Source organism: Acipenser ruthenus, chromosome 33 (genome assembly GCF_902713425.1).
Source record: "Acipenser ruthenus chromosome 33, fAciRut3.2 maternal haplotype, whole genome shotgun sequence".
Classification (NCBI taxonomy): domain Eukaryota; kingdom Metazoa; phylum Chordata; class Actinopteri; order Acipenseriformes; family Acipenseridae; genus Acipenser; species Acipenser ruthenus.
Genome location: NC_081221.1, coordinates 3,401,430 through 3,422,247, shown reverse-complemented (window position 1 = coordinate 3,422,247; position 20,818 = coordinate 3,401,430). Strand labels below are relative to the sequence as shown.

Genomic DNA, 20,818 nt, shown 5'->3' with positions numbered 1-20,818 from the left:
GTTTGAATTATATTTAATCTACCTATGATAACCATGGATTTGTGATTGCTGAGTGCTATTAAATGCTCTGTCGGGGGTATAGGTTTAGCCGAGTGATGCTAAATTACTTTTCAACTGAAATAAATAAGGAAATCAAAAACAAATGCACTACAGTAGAATTTTTATTATTTGTAATGTATGAGCCAATTACTTTTTTTTCTGTAGTTGCCTGTTGCATGTAATGGGTTACAAAATGAATGATATATATTTAAAAAGCAGAACATTTTGATCTCACATTCCCTTTAAATAAACTCTGAATGTCTTTAATATACAGCCACCAGGGGGTGCTAAGTGCTATGTATTAATCCATTAATGCTAACGTCCCATTCAAAAGTGCAAACAATTTAAAATACATATAACATATTAAATGGTATTAATAACAATTATGGATTCTTTATAAGCATGGGTTATCGGCTCTGCTTCTCAACAATAAAAGTTTAAACATTTTACATCAAAATGAAAGAATGAATCCAGTCAAACGGTCTCAAAGTTCCTTGACTATCCTTTGACTTATATGTTAGTCACAAAGTAAATCATGTGATAATAAAAATAATACTGCACAGAGGAAATGCATTACATGTTGAATAGTTAATAAGCAACTAATAAATAGTTACCCCTTGGCAGAATGTAACAAGATAGGAAATAAAATAATGTTATCGGCTCAAAAGCAAATAGTAACTGGACATAATTTGCTACACATTGAACACCATTCCTTATTACTCATTGTCATTTAGTAATTAACACAAACATTAATAACAGTTTGCAAGGCTCCTTTCTTCTCTGATTGTACTCCTTCCCTACATAACTTAATGACCTTTTTTAAAAAAAAAAACATGATTCATAGCATAAATTCATAATAACAAATAAAATATACTGAAAAAGTCCAGTCTGTACTTCTGCAAAGTTTTTTTCTTTTTTAAGAAAAGTTTTTTAAGCAATGCCTTTACACAGTGATATGAATTCTTACGGCTAGTTTCACAAACCCTGCTTAATCATGGAGTACCCTGTGTTATCTTAGGTAAAGTAACCCAAGAATAATCCTGGTCTGTGAAACCAGCGGTTGGTGTCTAATGACTACATTCTTTCACAGTCTAGACTTATGCGCTTAATCGAGCAGCAGGATTTGTTGACTGCTCAGTTTGTTTCCATTCTCTAGCAGGTCAGTTCCCTTGCCCGGCTGTGGGTCTCCAAGCTGCGCTGTTAACTGGCCTGCACCACATAGTTTTCAGGAAAGAATCCTTCCACGCCGTTCAGGACTCCTTCGTACCACCCATCGGCGTTCTTCCTGATGACATAAATAACTTCACCCGCTTCAAACGAGAGCTCGTCAGCCTTGTCTGTGTTGTAGGCATACAGCGCAACCACTACAATGCACACGACAAAACAAGACATGATATCATAATGATCAAATCAGAAGAAGCATCAGTTCCTGAGCAGAGTGGCTGCTGGCAACGAAACAGTACACTATAGAGAGGAGGGTATAATTTGCTTAGCCGACTGACCTGATTCATGTTATTATTTCTAAATAAAGTTCTTGTCATAAAAGCCATTTAAAACAATGAACAATTTACCTTTACAATACCAATGCATTACTCTGGAAAAGCCTTAGCAGAATCTCATACTACAGCATGTGTAGCAATGGCAATACAGCAGATTTGGATACATTACCAGTGCACAGTTTATGTTACTATTGTGGTACAGTTCAATCAATGACAGCCTCGTCCCACTGTAGCAGCAATTGCTCTACCACTGCTCCTTTGCACAGAGCCATTAATTCTATTGCTGCTGCAGTCCCACCACATGATCTTAAATGACAATGCAGTGTATAACCACTAGGGGGCACTTACCATCTTTTAAATGTCATCCAGAGGCAGTGCCTGTGACAGTGGCTTTTCATGCTAACATAAAAGACCTAATAACAAAAAAGAGGGTGTACCCTTTTCCATGTAATTGGGAGGAGCGCCAACATCATAGTCCACTGGGGGAGGGGGGGGCGGACTGCAGTCATCAAACTCGGAGTACATCTCCGGGGGTGGGGGAGGGGCTTGGAAATCTACCTCTGAAATGGGAATGAGAATACAGTGCTGAACATTCTACACAACCACATAGCCATCCCTCCGACGACTGCAGACTGCACCCCTCTTCGAAATCAGCCTAATAGTGATCCATTCATTCAGGCGTAGCAGAAGTGCTGGTCCTAGGAGGGTCAATCGCTTCCACAGTTAATTTGTGTCAATGCAATCTAACTATGCTCGGTGCTCAGTGATACAAAGCAATTTCACAGTTGCTTTCACACAGGAGATGACTAAGTGTTTTTGCTAGGAGCTACACTTCTCCGGGTACTTACCAATTTGTTGAAAGTGGGTGGCGAACCCAGTGAGGTTTATCTGTGGGGGGAGCGGGGCTAGAGGGGGAGGGTAGGGAGGTGGGGGTGGAATGATCACTTTGGGGGAGAATAAATGGTGTGTATGGGTGGGGGGTGGGGGAGTTGTAAAAGCACATAAATAAGAATCAGTACTGATTCCATAGTAAATGTAAACGTTTTCATATTTACAGTGTTCTAACTTATTAATCCACTACAGTCCTCAAATACTGAAATATATATTTAGTCAGCAGTGATAAGCTCTACCCTGTGCACCACATGATTACCACTTCATTCACATTAGATATGGTTCCACGGTATTGCAATGTATTACTAGTGCCCAGTTTTTTGTTGCTCTATATAACTGGTATATGGCAACCTTAGACATACTGTACAGAAGTAGACAAAGAAGCAGAAACCAGGAGAAAGAAGCCTTACATGCGTGCGGGGAGATGAGGGAAAGGGTGTGCCCCTGGAGGTGCAGTGAGCGCAGGGAGAGACCCAGGCGCCCCAAACGGGCTTGGCGGGAGATGGTAGAGTAGCGATGCCCTCTCAGCCTTTTAGAGTGGAGCTGAAAGCATTGAGGAGAGGAGGCTGGGAGCAGCAGGGTTGAGAGGAGAGGCACAGAGAGACACAGGCAAACACATTAAAAAAAAAACATACAGAAAAGCCACTCCACTATCTTCACTGCCTTACACAGGGTTACCACATGACCCCAATGCATTCTGGTAAGTGTAGTCCTGCTGTAACAGATACCTGAGACATGTCAAAAGTACCAGAATGCATTGCAATGTGAGTTGAAAAGCCTGTACCAAACTGTCCTAGTGTACGTGGTGTCACATTGTAACCCTAGCAGCTACCTCTAGTAAAATGTGAAGTTCCTTTAGGAAACGCATCTTAGTTTGGTCATCTACTCTCACTGCTAGTTTTTCTAATTGGGAACCTGCTATCATGGTCCTTTCTGATTGGCTTCAACCCTTTTTACTACCAACGGCCTACTTTTCTAGGTGATGTATACAGCACAGTCGATCACGTGACACATCACATGGTGTTTATATGTCACCGCAAAGAGGTCATTTCTACCTGAACTGAGCCCATTGGACGGGAGAGGGGGTGGTGCTGGTAGGCCGTCAGCCATTGGAGGTGGGAGAAGGTCTGACATCATAGGTGGAGGGAAACTATGCTCTCCTGAAATTATATAAAAAAGCCAACTTCAGTTTCACAATTGTCTGTCTGTACAGGGAAATCATTAGCAAATGAATGATGTAAGACATTTTATAACAGTTGCTGCCATTACCATGATCTGCTTCTATCTGTTCTGATTTCAAGCTTTGCATGGTAATTTTGCACCTTTATGGTTTGTCATGTTTATTTATTTTTTTTAATATGCTTTCCTATATCTCTCTCGGCCATGCTTTCACTGTGCTTTTTTACACTTTTATACACTTTCGCTATGGCAAACTTGTATAAGGTAAAACACATAACGTAACATTATTATCTAAGTATCTAATGCGAAGGTTAGTTGTTTATACTGTGTTTCCACACTGGGGATTTGAAGAGATGTGTTAACTGATGCTAGCCAAAGATCTTCAGCTTGCTTTTTCTAACCAGTATTGTAGATGAAATGGCAGTATTTTCTTTTTAACCACATGTAGATTAATTGACCACAATATAGTTAATTTACTGTACATATTTAAATTAAATTTGTGGAACCTTAAAAAAACGTAACTAAACTCAGTATGCAGCTTAGTTAACCCTGCTTTTTTAACAATCTGCTTTTATCTGAGCCAGTTTTCAAACTTCAAAAGCAGCTTTAGTTGGTTTGTTTAATGAATGCAAGATACATACACTTACAAGGCAAATTGCTCCTTTGAGCCAAGCGGGACATCCCTAAACTGCACTATGAAAATGTTAACAAGAAGAAATCTGACATTAATTATGCAAAACTGTGTGACGAATGTCATTTTGGCAGAAATTAGAAATTTTTAATGTGCTTTTCCTGAAATGAGGGCCATTAAAATAACCAAGAGCATCAATCTATCAAAGTTTGATTTTGGTATTTCTTTTTCCAAACTGTAAAAAAAAGTTATGATTTTTCATTAAGCAGTGCGTAGGCATATTTTGTAAGAGGAACGAAACATTTACAACACTGTAAAACCAGCAAGAAAAAAAGCTTTACTGCAGAAAGGAGGTTTTAAATTATTGAGTGGCAGTGCATAGTAAAGGTTATTCAACAGCACAACAGTTCTGTAAAGTGTGGCAGTACTAGAACTGAACTGGTCCAGTGTATATAGACATGGAAAAGCAAAGCTGTCTCAATAGATATATTCAATGAAAGAGACAATAGAGTTTTAAAATGTACCTGTTAAGAGTGGCGGTGCCGGAGGAGGAGGTGCTGGAGCTGGAGCAAGGACTGATGGGATAGTGGGGGCTAGCGGAGGTGGTGGGGGGATATTCAGGGGTGGGGCTGGGGGAGGAAGGGGCATATCCAGGGGAGGGGGCAGCGGGCACTCCTCCAGGACAGGTGGCGGGATGTCTGGTACAATGAAGGCAGGCACTGAAGGCGGGGGCACAGCGATCCCAAAACTGGAACTGAAGAATGAAAGAAATGATTTTCCTACTGCCAATGGTCACATATTCCTTTGAATTTCTGATGGATTGCCTATTGTTCCTGTGGCGTTGAATTCAAAATGAAGCTGTGACCAGGACTAAACATGTATTACACAATAACAACAAAATTGTTTTGACGTACGATTTGACTCCATGAAAATCATATGAAATTCAAATGAAATTGTTGCCAAGCCCTCCAACACGTATTGGGCTGTATAGGCAACTGTTGCCCATTTTACCCCACTGTGGCACCAGTCAGTCATTTTACGCCAGAAAATGTTATGCTGTCATTTATTACAATTTTAGATAACCCAATGTGTTGCTCATCAGTTAAAGTCACATACATTTGCTGAATTGTGAAAAAAAAAAAATATTAAAAAGAACTTGAAGGGCCAAACACAGTACATTGTACTCCTTTCAGATGGTCGTTTCCTTGTTCTCTGAGCTAAAATCATTTGCGTATGCCCGGGCAAGCACAGTACACGGTGTACCATGTACCACAAAATAACACCACACCAGTTCTACATGTGTTCACTCGTCCCAATACAGTGTGTATAACAGGACCACTGAGATGATTCCTTACCCAGTGGAACGGTCATTGAGGGAGGACATGGACGGTCCGCGGGACAGTGATGGGACGACAGGACACAGAACAGGTTCAGGGGCTCGAGAACTCCTCCTACAGGAAGACATGAATTCAATAAGAAAGTGACTAACAATGTCTGTCTATGTAGCATTGATATCATTTCTCAGGCAAACTAGCCTGTGTATAGTGAATATGAATCCCTGCTGGTATTTTATTTAAACTTCCACAAGGGTCTTCTGTTAACTAATCTGTCTGATTTTGTTGGTGAACAGTGACACCTGGTATACAGTTGAATTACAGTACCATAGGTCTGCTAATATATTAGAATGGCCATACAATATATATGCAAATAGAAGCACCAGAATTATTATCAATTGTTATTGTACATGTTTTACTATTTAAAACTTTATAATGGAAAACCATAGGCAATTAAACTGCGTGTTGGATCATTCTCTATGGTACTGTATAAAGACATTATATTCTGTAACATGTAGGTCAGGTTAAACTTGTAAGAATCTAAAGCAACGCTTTTGCTAAGTGTAGTCTAGATGACTGGTAATAATTCCCAATGCTAATGTTTTCGTTGGAAACCTACACTCCCCTCTCCCTCATGAAGTAAATCTGTCCGATTTTTTACTCTCCTGAAACAAGGCCGGAGATACACAAGCAATTATTTCTTGGCAACTCAAATTGACAATAAAAATTGACCGTGTGTCACTAATTGACAGCTTCAGTTATCAACAAATTTTAGGTTGACAATCAAGTTGCTAGAATAAATCTCAGGCTTATTTTCAGCAATTCAGTTGACAATTTTTCTACGTGCCTATGTGTGGTCAGCCAATGATATTGCATTTTCGAATCACCTGATTTCACTCTCCATTTTGTTAAATAGGAAGTACGGCTACAGACAAGTGAACGCATGACGAAACTGTGCAATTGATCCATTTTTTTCATGGAAGAAAATGTTTATGGGATGTTAGATGTGCGGAATATAAAGACTGCAATAAAAAAGAAGACGAATATAAGGAATAAGCAAATATTTTCGGGAAATCACCAGCATAGGTAAAAGACAAACTGAAGAACCTCCAAACTCAATATTTTGCCTGTTTCTGCGGCAGAGCCAATCTCTGATCCACACTGAATTTCTTCTCTGTTGATATCTCAAAATTATTCCAAGTACTATAGCAGCTGCAAACTACTGCAAACAGGTGCCATCTTCAAATTGCTTAAAATGAAGTTTTCCTGACAATAACAACTGCATGTGTATCTCCGGTTTAAGGCCCCACGGTTCTCATTTCTCTGCAGTCTTTTCAGGGTTTGGTTCGGGGTCTCCTGGCTGTGAACGTACCCCAGTGTTCCCTGGGCCTCTCTGTTGTTAATTGATTGCTTCTTGTTCATGGTGCCAGTTCTGCCCAGCTGCTTACCCGTGCCCTGTTGAGGAGTAAATAAAGGTCCACTACTTAAACTATTTAAAAAACAAACATCCTTTCAAGTTCTAAAATGAGAAATAAACCACCTATCTTACTTACACTGTATTTAATTAAACTTATAGTTTATTTATAGTGGTATACCTTTAGCAGCTTTTTTTCACCTTTGAAAAACAATTGTAATTTCCTAAGGCTTTTGAAAATCAGCCCCTGATGTTAAGTAACACAAAGGAAATTCATGCGATCTTTTATGAAAGGTTACATAGATTTTTTTTGTAATTAGGTAATCAGGAAGTACATTTGTCACGTATTGGCGTGCTTCTGCCACGCTTTAGCACGCTTCTCTCTGTCTTCTTGTGATCGGCGATGTGATTTTAAACACATTAACCTCTCACCTTCACGCCATGCCCGATGGTGTCCAGCGACGAGTAGGTAATGGGATTCCGGATGTACCTGCCTCTTGGCTCCTGGCTAGTGGGCGGAATGATTTTCTGGTTCCGAGGGACTTTCTTGGCGGTGGTGAAGGCACCAATTTCCCGCCGGGCCACCTTTTCCCGGTGCATATCCACTATCTGCAGAACACAAGAAAGATTGAGGAATCTTGAGGAAACACTTTGGAATCATATCACATTTTACGAAACTGTCAGCATTTCATAGTGTCAGACAAATTACCATAGAAATATTTTGGTCACACTTTAAAGTAATCTATTCATATATAATATATGGATAAGCACTACTAATTGCACCTCAAAACATTAAGTTACATCAAAAAGTTGACGACACATCGCCTATGTATTACTTCTCTCAAATAACAAATGGGGCTGAAGTGAATTACTTTAGGTTATGTATGGAGTAGTGGTTAGGGCTCTGGACTCTTGACTTGAGGATCATGGGTTCAATCCCAGGTGGGGGACACTGCTGCTGTACCCTTGAGCAAGGTACTTTACCTAGATTGCTCCAGTAAAAACCCAACTGTATAAATGGGTAATTGTATGTAAAAATGTATGTGATATCGTGTAACAACTGTAAGTCACCCTGGATAAAGGTGTCTGCTAAGAAATAAATAATAATAATAATAATAATAATAATAATAATAATGCCTCTCTGGGTTAATCACAAACCACTGGAGCTTTGCTCTTGTGGTTTATGGACTCACCAGAACCCCTTGATGCAATTATAACCATGTAATTCACTGCAGCCCATCTATTATTCTATATATATGAATGAATTAACACATTTTCTATTGCATTCCTATGAAGTTAAACTATAATAGGGATTAATTGAGGTTAGTATTAGGTTTACGTATGAAATATTGTTTACTTGATTTGAATGTAATAATAATTTAATGATAAATATTACACTTGTTGATATCGTATCTGTAATAAAGTGTTACCAATATACTTGCTAGGGTTCAACACAGTTTAAAACGTCATGCAATTTGCATTGCGTCCAGTAGGGATAGACTGCTGCTATAATGTTTACTCTTGCTGGATCGCTCTGACCCCTTCATTGGCAGATCTCTCTGAATGTTGTTCCCTATATGAGCACCAGTCTGAGATAAAGACCCAGCTATATTCCCTTCACGATCCTGCCACTGCCCTTGTAAACTTCACCATGGTCGCAGCCATTCTGCAGTCTGCCTTTCTTTTAACGACACTGATGAAGGCACCAGCCGAAACATTTGTCTCTGACTTTCTTATATTACCTTATATTTTTATAGTTATGAATGCCATGCTTTTTCCCATCACAGTACTGGGCAGTTTCCGTGTTTTACTTGCATTACTTATATACTTCCTCAATGTAGTATGCTTTGCTTTGTTTTGCTTTTAGCATATTATACTGCTGCTAACTTGTAGAAGGGTCATAAAATGTACTGTTGTGGGCAGTATACCAAATGTATTATTGTAAATTGTTATATATTGCAGCGTAGAATATATATATATATATATATATATATATATATATATATATATATATATATATATATATATATATATACTGTATATATACTGTATATATAGTGGGAGAGTAGCGAATGGAGAATATATTCTCCGTATGAAAAGGTCTATTCTCCCATGTTAGGCATGGTGTTGGATGGTGTAGTTTTGAGGATCGACCACTAGAGGGCATCACCATATTAAAATGTAATACATGTATTACTGTTTGAAGGGATAGAGCACAGCTGTTCTACCTGTATTTAGCAAATTAACCACAGAACTTAAACCACTTGTGTAACATTGTTCAGGGGGAAGTGAAGGAGTTCATTTTTTAAGATATAATTTGATTGGAAAATATAGCAGTTTTTGATATATATATATATATATATATATATATATATATATATATATATATATATATATATATCACTGAAAATGATCTGTCGATCTTGGGCAGGTGTTGTGACTCTCGCCAAGGTAGAAATTGCTGGCTGTGAGCACCCAAGACGGCGAGCCACAGTACGCTGCTCTAGTCCAGCCTCCAACATGCCGATTGCACGAAGGCGCTGCTCTCAGACAGACGTGGCATATTGTTTTTTGTCTGTGATTTTATTTATTGCTTTTATTCAAGCATGCAATTCAACAGCTGAAATCACTCCATATCCAGTGTCCAATCAACTGCCTCACTAATTAGGAGATTAAGTGCATATGCTTCAGTCATAGTCACTCAAGCGTGTCATGGTCAAGGATGATTGATCAAGTGATTAAAAAGAAACCAAAAACATTTTGTCAATGTCCATCATTTATATACCATATTTTATTTCCGAAAATAAATGTGTTATAAAAGTTTCTTTTGATGCTCGGTATATATATACATATAAAAAATACATATATATAAAACTGCAGTGTACAAAACTGAAGGCATATGAAAGAAAAAGTTTTTTCAAAGATGTACACAAAAAGTTTAAAAGATGAAAAAAATCTTTTATTTTCAGGATGTTTTGGGCAAAAGCCCTTCTTCAGCTGTTTAAAAAGAAAAGTAAACGCAGTGCAGTAAACTTATTCAAGAATATATAGATATAAATTCTGTGTAAAAATTTGTTTCAAAGAAAGACAGCACTATTTATGTCACCCATTTTGACAAGTTCAAGGGTTTCAAAAAGCGGTTCACAGCTCTACAGTGTGAAGACTAACAACAGTTTGTAACCCATTCTACTTAGAAAATACATACTTAAATAGTGCAGTGCTTGAGGTTTCATAGGTGTTGTTTAATAAAGCTTATATGCTAACCAAGTGAGAAAGAGCTGCTTTTTTTTCTTTCGATAAAGTTTGAGCAACACATTATTTGAAAATGCATGGGGTTTTAAACTCAAAGAGTTGTCAGACTACAGGGTGACTCATATATTTTTTTTGTACCACAGGTAACTGTAGTGAATCATTTGTGAGCCGGGTGAGGAAAGTCTACCATAACTCTTACATTTCCTGTTTTTCACTTCTTTTAATACAATTCAAGTAACAACTTGTTACACAGATATACCCCCTTCAAGAAAAAGTTTGAGAAACAGCGAACATCAGAAAAATAATAACAAAATAACTGCTGATCTCAGTCATGTATTTTAATTTGTGAATTAAGATGGGTGTCAATGCATTGATGGATATTAAATCAGCAGGATTAATATAAAAAGATTTTTAAAACGTTTGCATTAAACGCATTTCAATGTTTCAATTTTAACATATTGGGAATATTTGTTACCGATCAGCAAAGCCACCATAGCAAACCACCTTTTTATCAATTTTAATTTGTGTATAAGACTGATGTTTGCAGCATGTAATTGTATGTGGTAAAGACTGAGAAGATGTATTGCATAACAATTAAACTAGCTTATGCTGTACACATACAATTATATCATCATTAGGCCAACACCTATATTTGCCCTGAACATTTTTGACAATGTGAAACGCTCAGCCAAAATGTTGAATGTTTAACTCTTTCAAACTCATTCAAACTCTGTACAACTACAACCCCTTTTCATGTGGTTGATACACGTCTCATGCCCCTTGTCCGACAGAATCTTCATAAGACCCAGCGATGCCAGGGACTGCAGGTTTAAGGGTCACCCCGGAAACCTAGAGCTGGGGTGCTGGTTTGGAATGCCAGGCACGGAGCAGGCTGGGATAGCAGCTAGTAAAGAGTCTTGGTCTGACGTCTGGGAAGCCTGTAAACGCATTGCATTGACCCCAAAAGCTATTCACTCTCTCAGCACCAGGCAGGGACCTAACAATAGATCCTGGATGCCATCCCAGTGAGACTAATACACTGATCACCGGCACAGAGAGCACAGGGGGAGGGGGAGGGGGAGGGGGAGGGGGATTAATAATCCTCGGAGCTGGTTTTAGCACTGCCAGTGAGACAGGGTTGAAAGATAGCTTCTTTCACAGTGAACTGGATCTGTGCATGGATGTTATGAATTGTTTTTCTTTTTTACAATGTATAAGAAACTTGAACGTTAATTTTAGCCATCAAGGACAAACGGTACTTTTGTATTGTTTAATGCACAGCATCCATTTAAGTTAGCAGTTGAATGGGCAGAGCAAAATGAGCTCAAATGAATGGCTAACAAATAACTAGGAAAATACTCACTGAGAATCCAGGTGCCTGTAGAATCTGTTTTATTGTGTACAATACTGTACTGTATTTCAGGGTTAGAAATTATCTGTTACAAAATGGAGCAGAATACTGTAAACATCATTTTATTAGCTTCTGTCAATGTCCGTTTTATCGCTAACTTAAATTGCATCCAGATGTGTCAAATAATGTATGCTACACAATACATCAGTTAAGTTATGGTGTTTTTAAATCACTAAGAAAGAGGCCTAGAGAGAAGGGGGTCTGCTGTATAAAGCTAAATTGTTCAGCGGGCGGACCCATTTTATTCTGGTTTCATGTCGGGTTGTATTTTGCCTGTGTTTGTGTACATGGGAGGCACACACAGAATCTCACTGACCTGCGTGACGAGGTTCACAGAAGACTCCATCCTGCTCAGCTCGTCAGTCTGTACGTCCAGCAGTTTGAGCACGCTGGTGGCGAGGGTGCTGATCTGGTACGCCACGCTGGCCAGGGATTGGGCAGTGAAGGCTTTCGTCTCCTCCAGGGCCTTTGCCTGGTCTTCCCCCTGAGGGCAGATACACAGTCACTACCTCCTGTATGTACTATGATGTTTCCTTCACACTATTCACAGAGTGTTTTTAGAGACATGTTTTCAGAATCTAGTTAAAGCCAACAGTTTAATGATTCTTTAAAGAAGGTGATGAAGTTAAACCTAGACAATGCAGAGAGTAGGAGACAGAGAGTGGTGAGGATTTGAATGGGCTGACAAGCTATGTTGTTGGTGCTGAATTATTGGCATCCTTTAAGATCTACCTTGATCAATTAGCTACTAGGAATGGGACTAGCACGGATGGGCCATATGGCCTCTCGTTAGTCAATTTTCTTACATTCTTATGTTTTTATGGTTCTGTATAAGAAGATATATTTAATTAATCAAAACAGTGCAATGACTCTGAATATTGATCCTTGATATAAGAACATAAGCAATGTTCATAAACAGGTTTTCAAAGAAAGAATTCATCTTACCAACTTTCGGCTTGGTACATTTTTCTTATAATGGAGTCCTTTACATTAACAGTAAATATACCTTCTCTGCTACTTTATAAGGCATGTCTCAGTTTCGTTTCACTAGAAATTGAAGAAACCAGCATATCTGTCATAAGCTCATGAGAAAATGCAGTTACAATTCTGCACTTAAGTGCACTTTGCAAAAGAAATTCCATCGCAGTAAACTAAGATTTTTGCTGTCTTCTGCTTTCACAATGAATCACTCTATCACATTTATTCCTGACTTCTGCAAAGGTACTATCTTACAATAACCTCAGATTAGCTTTATGGTAACCTTTCATCCATCTATCTATCTATCTATCTATCTATCTATCTATCTATCTATCTATCTATCTATCTATATCACTTCAGAGAGACTGAGCATGTGCAGAGTTGACTTTGTAAGTTATTTATGATATATTATGCTACAGTACTTATATAGCCTCAGACTTCCCTGTTTGAAAATATGTTGCTGGAGGCTACGTACTTTTAAATTTGCAAGAGCTTTAGAAAAATTGTTTTTATAGTCTGTTTTGCTGAATTATTGTTATTTATGGTATTTCTGAAACTGTTCCTACTGCATTTGATTAGTCAAACCAGCGTGTGAACATGTTCTTTTGTTGCTTAGTCTTAGCCTCAGAGAATGATCATGGCTATTTTGATATTGTCCTTATCTTGCGTTTTTTTATATATAGTTTTGTTCCTTCCTCTTTCTAAATCTAATCATTTGACTCGATATTTTTATCATGTTTGTGATGTCATCAGTGGGAGGCTCAGTATTGTACATTACTGAACAACATCAAAAGAGACCCTTGTATGCAGCTTAAAGTAACATTGATCAATATCGCCCATTCTAACCCTAACCCTAACCCTCACCCAACCTAATTTGAAGGACTACTTCCAGCCTTCTTATTGCACTCTTAGAATTGTGTTACCCATAAATGCCTTTTTTTATACTATTTTAATATTTAAACAATAGCAGTATTTATTTCTGAATAGACCCCCACTCACGCTCTCACTCTCTGGTGATTCACAGCCCTTTTGCCCACTCCCAACTACAAGAAAGCTTTGCATAACAAGATCCAGGGAAATCAGCTGCGTGAATAGAGTAGCACCTGTGAGGTGACTCTTGCTGCCTGCACTGCAATAGTTTAAGCCAGCCTGCACTGCAATAGTTTAAGCCACAAAAGCAAATGTGAAAGTTAAAAAAACAGTCAGGAAATCCTTTGACATCTGGCCGTCTTTATTCTCCGAGTGTCAGAAAAAGCCACAGCTTCTTAAAACTAGGTCTCTCACACAGTTACAGTCTGGGGGAGGGGAGCTGGGACTTTTGACGCTCTAGTTTCCAACGCTCGCTATTGTGCAGCCTGAACTTCTAATCTGCACAGGAGGAAGAACAATGAGACGACCACAGGTTCCGTACACTGTTATCGTGTCTGGTGATGAGATAGTTCAAAGCAAAACACATACCGGTACACAGAGTTTCCTTATACATGAAAAATGGTACAGTCATTCATGGCTGTCCACATTTACTTTAAGACTCTGATGGTATATATGGTTGTGCACAATTTAGATATATAATCCTAGTAAAACTATTAATCATTTAGTAAGCATAATAAGATGTGTCTGCACATTTATGTACTGTACATACTGGACTGTAAACTTTAGATGGTTGGGGAATCTATATAGATATGTAATAGGATGAACATATTGTATATCCAGTACAATAGCACCATAGAAGGTCCAAGCAGAGCACATAGCCTTCTTAAAACCAAAGTCATTGAGCACATAAGAGGAACAAACCTCAATCAAGGTGACAGATTACTACACTAGATATGATTTTAAAAAGCAAGAGGAATGTGATAACTGACATTCTTGTTCCATGAAGCACTGTGCAACATGCTTGCAAAGTAAAGTGTGTCATAATGGTATGTTCGATTGGAAAAGAGAAGCTGCTACCTCTAGAAATCTTGATCTGGTCGAGACAGCAAGAGAAAAAAAAAAAAAAAAAAAAAAAACGGGATCCACGTTTTTGATTTCAACTTGCTTCCTAAGTTCAGAGTTATAGTTTAGAGTCTAAACAATTTAACAACATCCAGATATATCCAGATGTATTGTTTTACATGCTTACTTCTGTGATCAGAAGTAAGCATGTAAAACAATAGTGTATTTATTTAATATTCAGTATTTAGTCATAGTCCACAAACACAGGAAATTCAACAGAATCTATGACCCCCTACTGTTAAACAGTGTGTATATGAATAAGTGGCATAGTGGACGTAAAGGTCTGTATGCATAAACAAATGGGACAGTAAACAAGGTCTGCTCTAATCAAGTCGAGTAATGTAAAGAAATGTAAACTGTTATATGCATTTACAGTAATGGCTGGGTCTTACCTGCAAGTAGTTGCTCTCACAGTACTCGGCTACCTTGTGCAGGTTGCTGTAGTTGTCCAGGAGACACTGTCTGGCTGCAGGGGCCTCCTGAAATATCCTCTGCATCTCCTCAGTGTTGTTCTGGTCATTCATGTTGTCCTGGCCTGTGCTCTGCAATGTGTGAACATCGGAAAAAAAACAAACCAACAAGAAAACAGAAGCAGCACAGCTCAACCCGCTGGGCCTCAAACTGAATAAAAGAGAAGCAGCTACAGCTTGGTATTCAGTGTGAAAAAAACAAACCTCTTTTTAAACTGGGTCTTTAGTCTCCGCCTCAAGAGGCAAGTTATTTTTAAAGGAACAGTCTCATTCTTAATTTGAGATCTGAGGTTTCACATCGCCCACACTCACACACACACACAAATTTGACATCAAAGTTTTAAAACTCCAATGTGCAATAGAAATGGGTAGTACTGTGTGTTATAAAACTCATATAAATAAGTCAGAAGGCTAATTGTCCCTCTCTAACTTCAGTATCGTTCATCAGTAGTGATGAAACTTGCCATGCACATTCTTTAGTACACATTCTTGTTTCAGGTTCTTACTAGTCTTGTAAGCATGTGACACTTCAGAATGCTGTTGTGCTAGGAAAGATCTGTGAAAACATTTCTGAAGACCTAGGCATAGCTATTACATAATGCTTTAAAACTAAAATATGATGCTTTGACCTAATTCACAATGCTTTCTAAAGATGCTACATGCTCACTGCAGTGGATAGGATTTTTTTTAAGACATGTAAATACAGGTTGAACCTTAAATTGACTTTCATAATTCTGTCCTGAATTCAATTTGTTTAGGTTTCAGATGACAAACTATGTTACCCTGGCCCATTTAAAGATTTTTGAATCTTTTGCAGTTCAGACACCATCGCATCCATAATACTGGACTTTAGGCTGTGCCATTAAAATAAAAATAATAATGATGCGATACATTATAATATGATTGTGGGGAGCAGCCAAGTGCTTCTTAGAAAATTACATTATTCTGGGTGGAGGTCCCACAAATCATAGACTTTTGGGAATATACCGTAATGTTTGTCCTTTCCTCTCCCATCCATGCTTAACAGGATCATCATTGGGTAGCTCCAAAAACACTGTCCAGGACGGGCTTTAAAAAGCAATGTTTTAATTTTACTCAACCGTGTTAATTAAATTCATTAAGGGATAGTCTATGGTTATACAGTTACATGTTGTGTGTAAATGCCAAATCCATAACACTGGGATTGCCCCAATACAGTAAACTATCCTGACTTATTTTATTTATTTAGCAGACACCTTTATCCAAGGCGACTTACAGAGACTAGGGTGTGTGAACTACGCATCAACTGCAGAGTCATTTACAATTACATCTCACCCGAAAGACGGAGCTCAAGGAGGTTAAGTGACTTGCTCAGGGTCACACAATGAGTCAGTGGCTGAGGTGAGATCTGAATCGGGGACCTCCTGGTTACAAACCCTTTTCTTTAACCACTGGACCACACAGCCTCAGCATTCTGGTGATCTCCTGCTCTCATGTCATTGAGAAAAAAAAATCATGAAAAAACGAATTTAAATGTAAAAATGTGATTGAACATGCTAATTGATTTGTAACATTGTTCCCAATAAGTTTGGATAACAGAGATTTCACACAGCAGTTGTAGTTCAAACTTGAGCATTATTCCAGTTAGAACATTCCTAAAATCCAGTTTTAGGGTTTATTTTCTGAAAATATGATAAATCCATGTGCTGCATTTGTATAATTGCTGTAAACTTGTGCTGGGGTGTGTTGTGCTGGGCAAGACGGAGCTCAACAAAAACAAAAGCTTTTCATTCGTTGCTGCTGGCTGGTGAGAGATATTCACTGCTAATGTAGTTAAAATAAACCAAATTATTTTACTGATATCCAGAGCATTGTACGGAGGATAAACGATGATTTAACAGGTTATTTCTGATTCTTTTAAATAGAGCAAACAATTAGGTAGTATCTATTCGCAAACATGATGAATTGGTTTGATTAAACGGGAAGTGTCAAGCAAGCAGTATGTTTTTTTTTGTTTGTTTTGTTTAGTTTTTTTAAGGAAAATATAAAAAGAAACGTTTACAACTGGGGTAATTTAATATGTAAGAAAATGCTTGCAAATGTTTTGTTTACCATTATGTATTTTAACGGCATAGAAAAATTAAATAATAATAATAATAATAATAATAATAATAATAAAATATACAAGTCAACAGTATGAGCAGCTCAAATGAAGTGAAACTCAGTGCGTTGACAACTGTAATTAGTCATTTTTTTTGAAAATACACAATTAAGATACAATTTTTATACCTTATGGTACGAGTTCAGAAAATCGCACTTCACAAAGATCAGGAAAACAATGACCATATATACCATTTTCGTTCTCAACACTAGATGGCACATTAAACCTTGTTTCTTCCAGTTACAAAGATGGCTACCTGCTAAGGGCAAATCAATCTAAAACAGAAGCAGCTGGGGTTGGTTGCCATAGAGACGCGTTCTGAGTGCAAACGACTGCGAAAGCCAAGCGTAACTTCAGGTAAGCACGTTTATTTCTTTAAAACATTGTTGTAATTAATAATTAAAGTTAGTATTATTTAGGTTATCGAATTGTAACGAATTAGTAGTAAAGCAGCAGTACAGTTTGGGGTTCTACGACATTTATATTTTGTTTTTCATTTGCGTTATCTTGAATTGGTCAGGGGTCTGAATACTTTTGCAAGGCACTGTGTGTGTGTGTGTATATATATATATATATATATATATATATATATATTACACACACAGTGGTAATCAATGGAAATGTATAATTTCCCCCCAGCTAATTTCATAGTACAGTACATAGAGATTTAAGCTTTTTGACTGTTGTTTTGGTTTAGTTTTATTAACGTTAGTTTGCCTGTTACTTTATTATTATTATTATTATTATTATTATTATTATTATTATTATTATTATTATTATAGTTTATTAACATACACTTGCCTATTGTTTTGCTTTACTTATTCAGTTCATTCCATATTTTGATGCACGCGTATCATGACAAGTAATGCATATGTATTTATTGTGTCTGGTGGCTAACTCTGTCTAAAGCCCCTTTCACACTGGCACTCCTACTCGGGTCCGGATCCGGGCTCTGGCTACCCGGGTCACAATCCCGCGTAGTGTGAAACCACGTATCTGGGTCGTACCTGGGTTAACCCGGGTCCCAGCGACCCACCTCAGGATGTGGGTCGACACGCTTTGACTCGGGTTGAATGAGACAAAATGCATGACGGCAGTTCATGAGCCGGTGCAATAACAAACAGCCACGCCTGCGTGAAGGTTTCACTTCCGCAAGGAACACTTCTGTTTATTCTGTTTAGCCATATTTTTGTTGATTTGAGACACAGATGAGCCAGATTGCAGCAGGGATGTAGAAACATTTGCTCTAATCACAAGCTGCTTCCAGGGCATTGATACGTGCATTGTTTACTTGCGTCTGTCACCCAGGTCAACCCTGCTTTATCAAAAGCAGTGTGAAATCACGTAGCTGACCCGCATGACACGGCATCCTGACCAAGGTAGGTTCCGACCCAGGTCGAGAATGCCAGTGTGAAAGGGGCTTTAGAGAACACTTTGACTGTAATAAGAACACTTTGCTTGCTTGCCAAGGGGTGTTCTCTTAGCCGGAGATTATTGTGTGTGTGTGTGTATATATATATATATATATATATATATATATATATATACCAGTATGGTGCAATTGAGAAGTCACCACTTTCAGAATTTTATTTTTCTCTTTTCTTTAGCTTTGCAAATGGACGAATCAGAAACCATTAACTTTTCTGCCCTGGAGCGAGAGCTGGAGGCAGCAGTGGCAGCTGACAAGAAGTACCAGAGAGAAAATGATGCCAAGTTCCGTGCCATTCATCAGAAAGTGGCGTCGTATGAGGAGTTCAGGTAAGTTTCAGTTTAGATTGAACAGCATATGCTTGTGAAATAAAGTATTAGCCCTCATGGGTTTCAGTGAAAACAATTAACATTCTGTCGCAATTCAACTGAAGCAGTTAAAGTAAGTATAGAATAACACAATCATAATTTGAAAAAGTTCATGTCATTTGCATTATAGTCAAAGTACCCACGCTATTTATTTGCCTTTTTTTTTTTTTTTTGCTCTTAATTAGCTTTTAAAAAAAAAAAACATGCAATGCGGTTGGAGATATATTTTTTTTTAAAATCAGTTTTAAAAAAGGCTATATACAAAAATATTAATAAAAAAACCTGTTTCTTTGCTTATTTTTTTTTTACCAGGGATATTGTGCAGGCATCACACCTGAAGCCACTGGACAGAAAGGACAAAGTAGGAGGACGAAGGTACCAACCTTGGAACTCACTGGCATCATCTTCTGGACAAAAAGTCCGCTCACAGACCGATATTATAGAGGTTAGTGCCAGTTCATTTCCATGTATATAGAGGTATCATCCATGACTACTAACACTCAATAACACTTTCATTTAATAATACTAAAATAAACTAAAACTCAGACAAATGTTTCGGGAAGAAGTCTTTTTCAATGTCTTCAAAAAACAAAGACGTTGAAAAAGCCTATTAGTCGAAATTGAATTTTAGCTTCTTTTAGTATTTCTACATGTCTGTAGAGGTGCACAGTGCACTATTACTTTACACCAAAGGCTATAGTTGAAACCACCAGTCATTTGCAGAAGTTAGTGAATTAAGACTATACATAACACAGTTGTGATTTGTGATACATGTATTATTATTATTTTTTTTTTTACTCATGTCAGGAAAGGTGGTGCGCGATCACAATTGCATACATTTCTGTACACTAATGCATCATTTTTATAACTAAAGGATCCTCAAAGCCTGCCCGAAACTGCAGCTGAATTCAACAGAGACTGGCGCAGGCACAACAGAAGTGGAGCAGAGAAATACAATTTCCTACTAACCCTGGGAGGAAAGCAACTGGGTGTGATTTTCAAGAACGAGATCGCATTTGGGTTGCTTGGGGAGCTCCTCCTTGTGCTTTCAGAGAACTTCATCACGAAAGACCAAGCTAGCCTGACCGACATTCTGTACCACCTCTCACAGACCAAGAGGTTTGGGCTTAACGTGGATTTTTTGAGTAAGAAAGAAAGGGACAGTTGTTTGGAGCTGTTTCAGAAGCTGCTGATCATGGAAGATCCTGGTGTGGAGACGAGAAAAGAAGACAGTGTGGAAAATGAAAAAGCTCAATGCATAAGGAGATTAATGAAGGTCTACAATGTTCAGACTTAACTTTTACAAGAAGGACTTTAGTAACAGTTAAACTCTTATTAATATCACATCTCAAAGCAAGACTTGTGTTCCACATTTTGAGAAATGTGGCAGTATATCCCAGATGGTGTGGTACTGTAATTCACAGAGGTACCAGCAGAGGGCCTCAATACTTTTGCATGGTATTAATAAGTCAGTAGAATATTAAAGAAACAAACACATTAGTTAGTAATGTCTGTAACTCTGAAACTTGTTTCTGGTTCTGTCGCAGTTTCTAACTGTTGTTGTAAACTTTGGAGAGTTGGAATTTTGTACCCTCTGCTGTTTTCATTAGACTATTGTTTGTCATCATACTCCTATGAATTTTAGATTCAAATAAATTGTCTTCAGGTTGACCACGTTTCCATTTGTGAAAATTACATAAGAAGAATGTGGGAATGGTTAAACGGGAATGTTGCAACCCTTGGTATATAGAGAACTTCACAAATAAATGAGTTTAAACATTTGCCAATATG

The 20,818-nt window shown here is 38.0% G+C and overlaps 2 protein-coding genes across 4 annotated transcripts; one reads left to right on the top strand and one right to left on the bottom strand.

Annotated features, from left to right (window-relative positions):
• Positions 1-132: 132 nt before the first annotated feature.
• Positions 133-17,141, bottom strand: LOC117433484 (ABI gene family member 3). 2 transcript variants are annotated; one of them, XM_034055780.3, is made up of 11 exons: positions 15,013-17,141; positions 11,967-12,134; positions 7,420-7,596; positions 6,946-7,028; positions 5,595-5,690; positions 4,764-4,993; positions 3,485-3,589; positions 2,840-2,995; positions 2,387-2,482; positions 1,976-2,098; positions 133-1,403 (listed from the first exon to the last, which is right to left on the bottom strand). In XM_034055780.3, exons 1-11 carry the CDS (start codon positions 15,142-15,144, stop codon positions 1,240-1,242), a joined length of 1,530 nt encoding a protein of 509 aa, XP_033911671.2. In that variant the 5' UTR covers positions 15,145-17,141; the 3' UTR covers positions 133-1,239. The 2 variants fall into 2 exon arrangements, with proteins under 2 accessions (XP_033911671.2, XP_033911672.2); XM_034055781.3 differs by lacking the exons at positions 2,387-2,482; positions 2,840-2,995 and having other exon boundaries at positions 135-1,403; positions 15,013-17,134.
• A 338-nt stretch (positions 17,142-17,479) lies between these two features.
• LOC117433486 (coiled-coil domain-containing protein 103) lies at positions 17,480-20,698 on the top strand. Of its 2 annotated transcripts, XM_059006528.1 has the most exons (5): positions 17,484-17,587; positions 18,539-18,609; positions 18,838-18,988; positions 19,340-19,472; positions 19,902-20,698. In XM_059006528.1, exons 2-5 carry the CDS (start codon positions 18,588-18,590, stop codon positions 20,322-20,324), a joined length of 729 nt encoding a protein of 242 aa, XP_058862511.1. In that variant the 5' UTR covers positions 17,484-17,587; positions 18,539-18,587; the 3' UTR covers positions 20,325-20,698. The 2 variants fall into 2 exon arrangements, with proteins under 2 accessions (XP_033911676.2, XP_058862511.1); XM_034055785.3 differs by lacking the exon at positions 18,539-18,609 and having other exon boundaries at positions 17,480-17,587.
• The last annotated feature ends 120 nt before the right edge of the window (positions 20,699-20,818 follow it).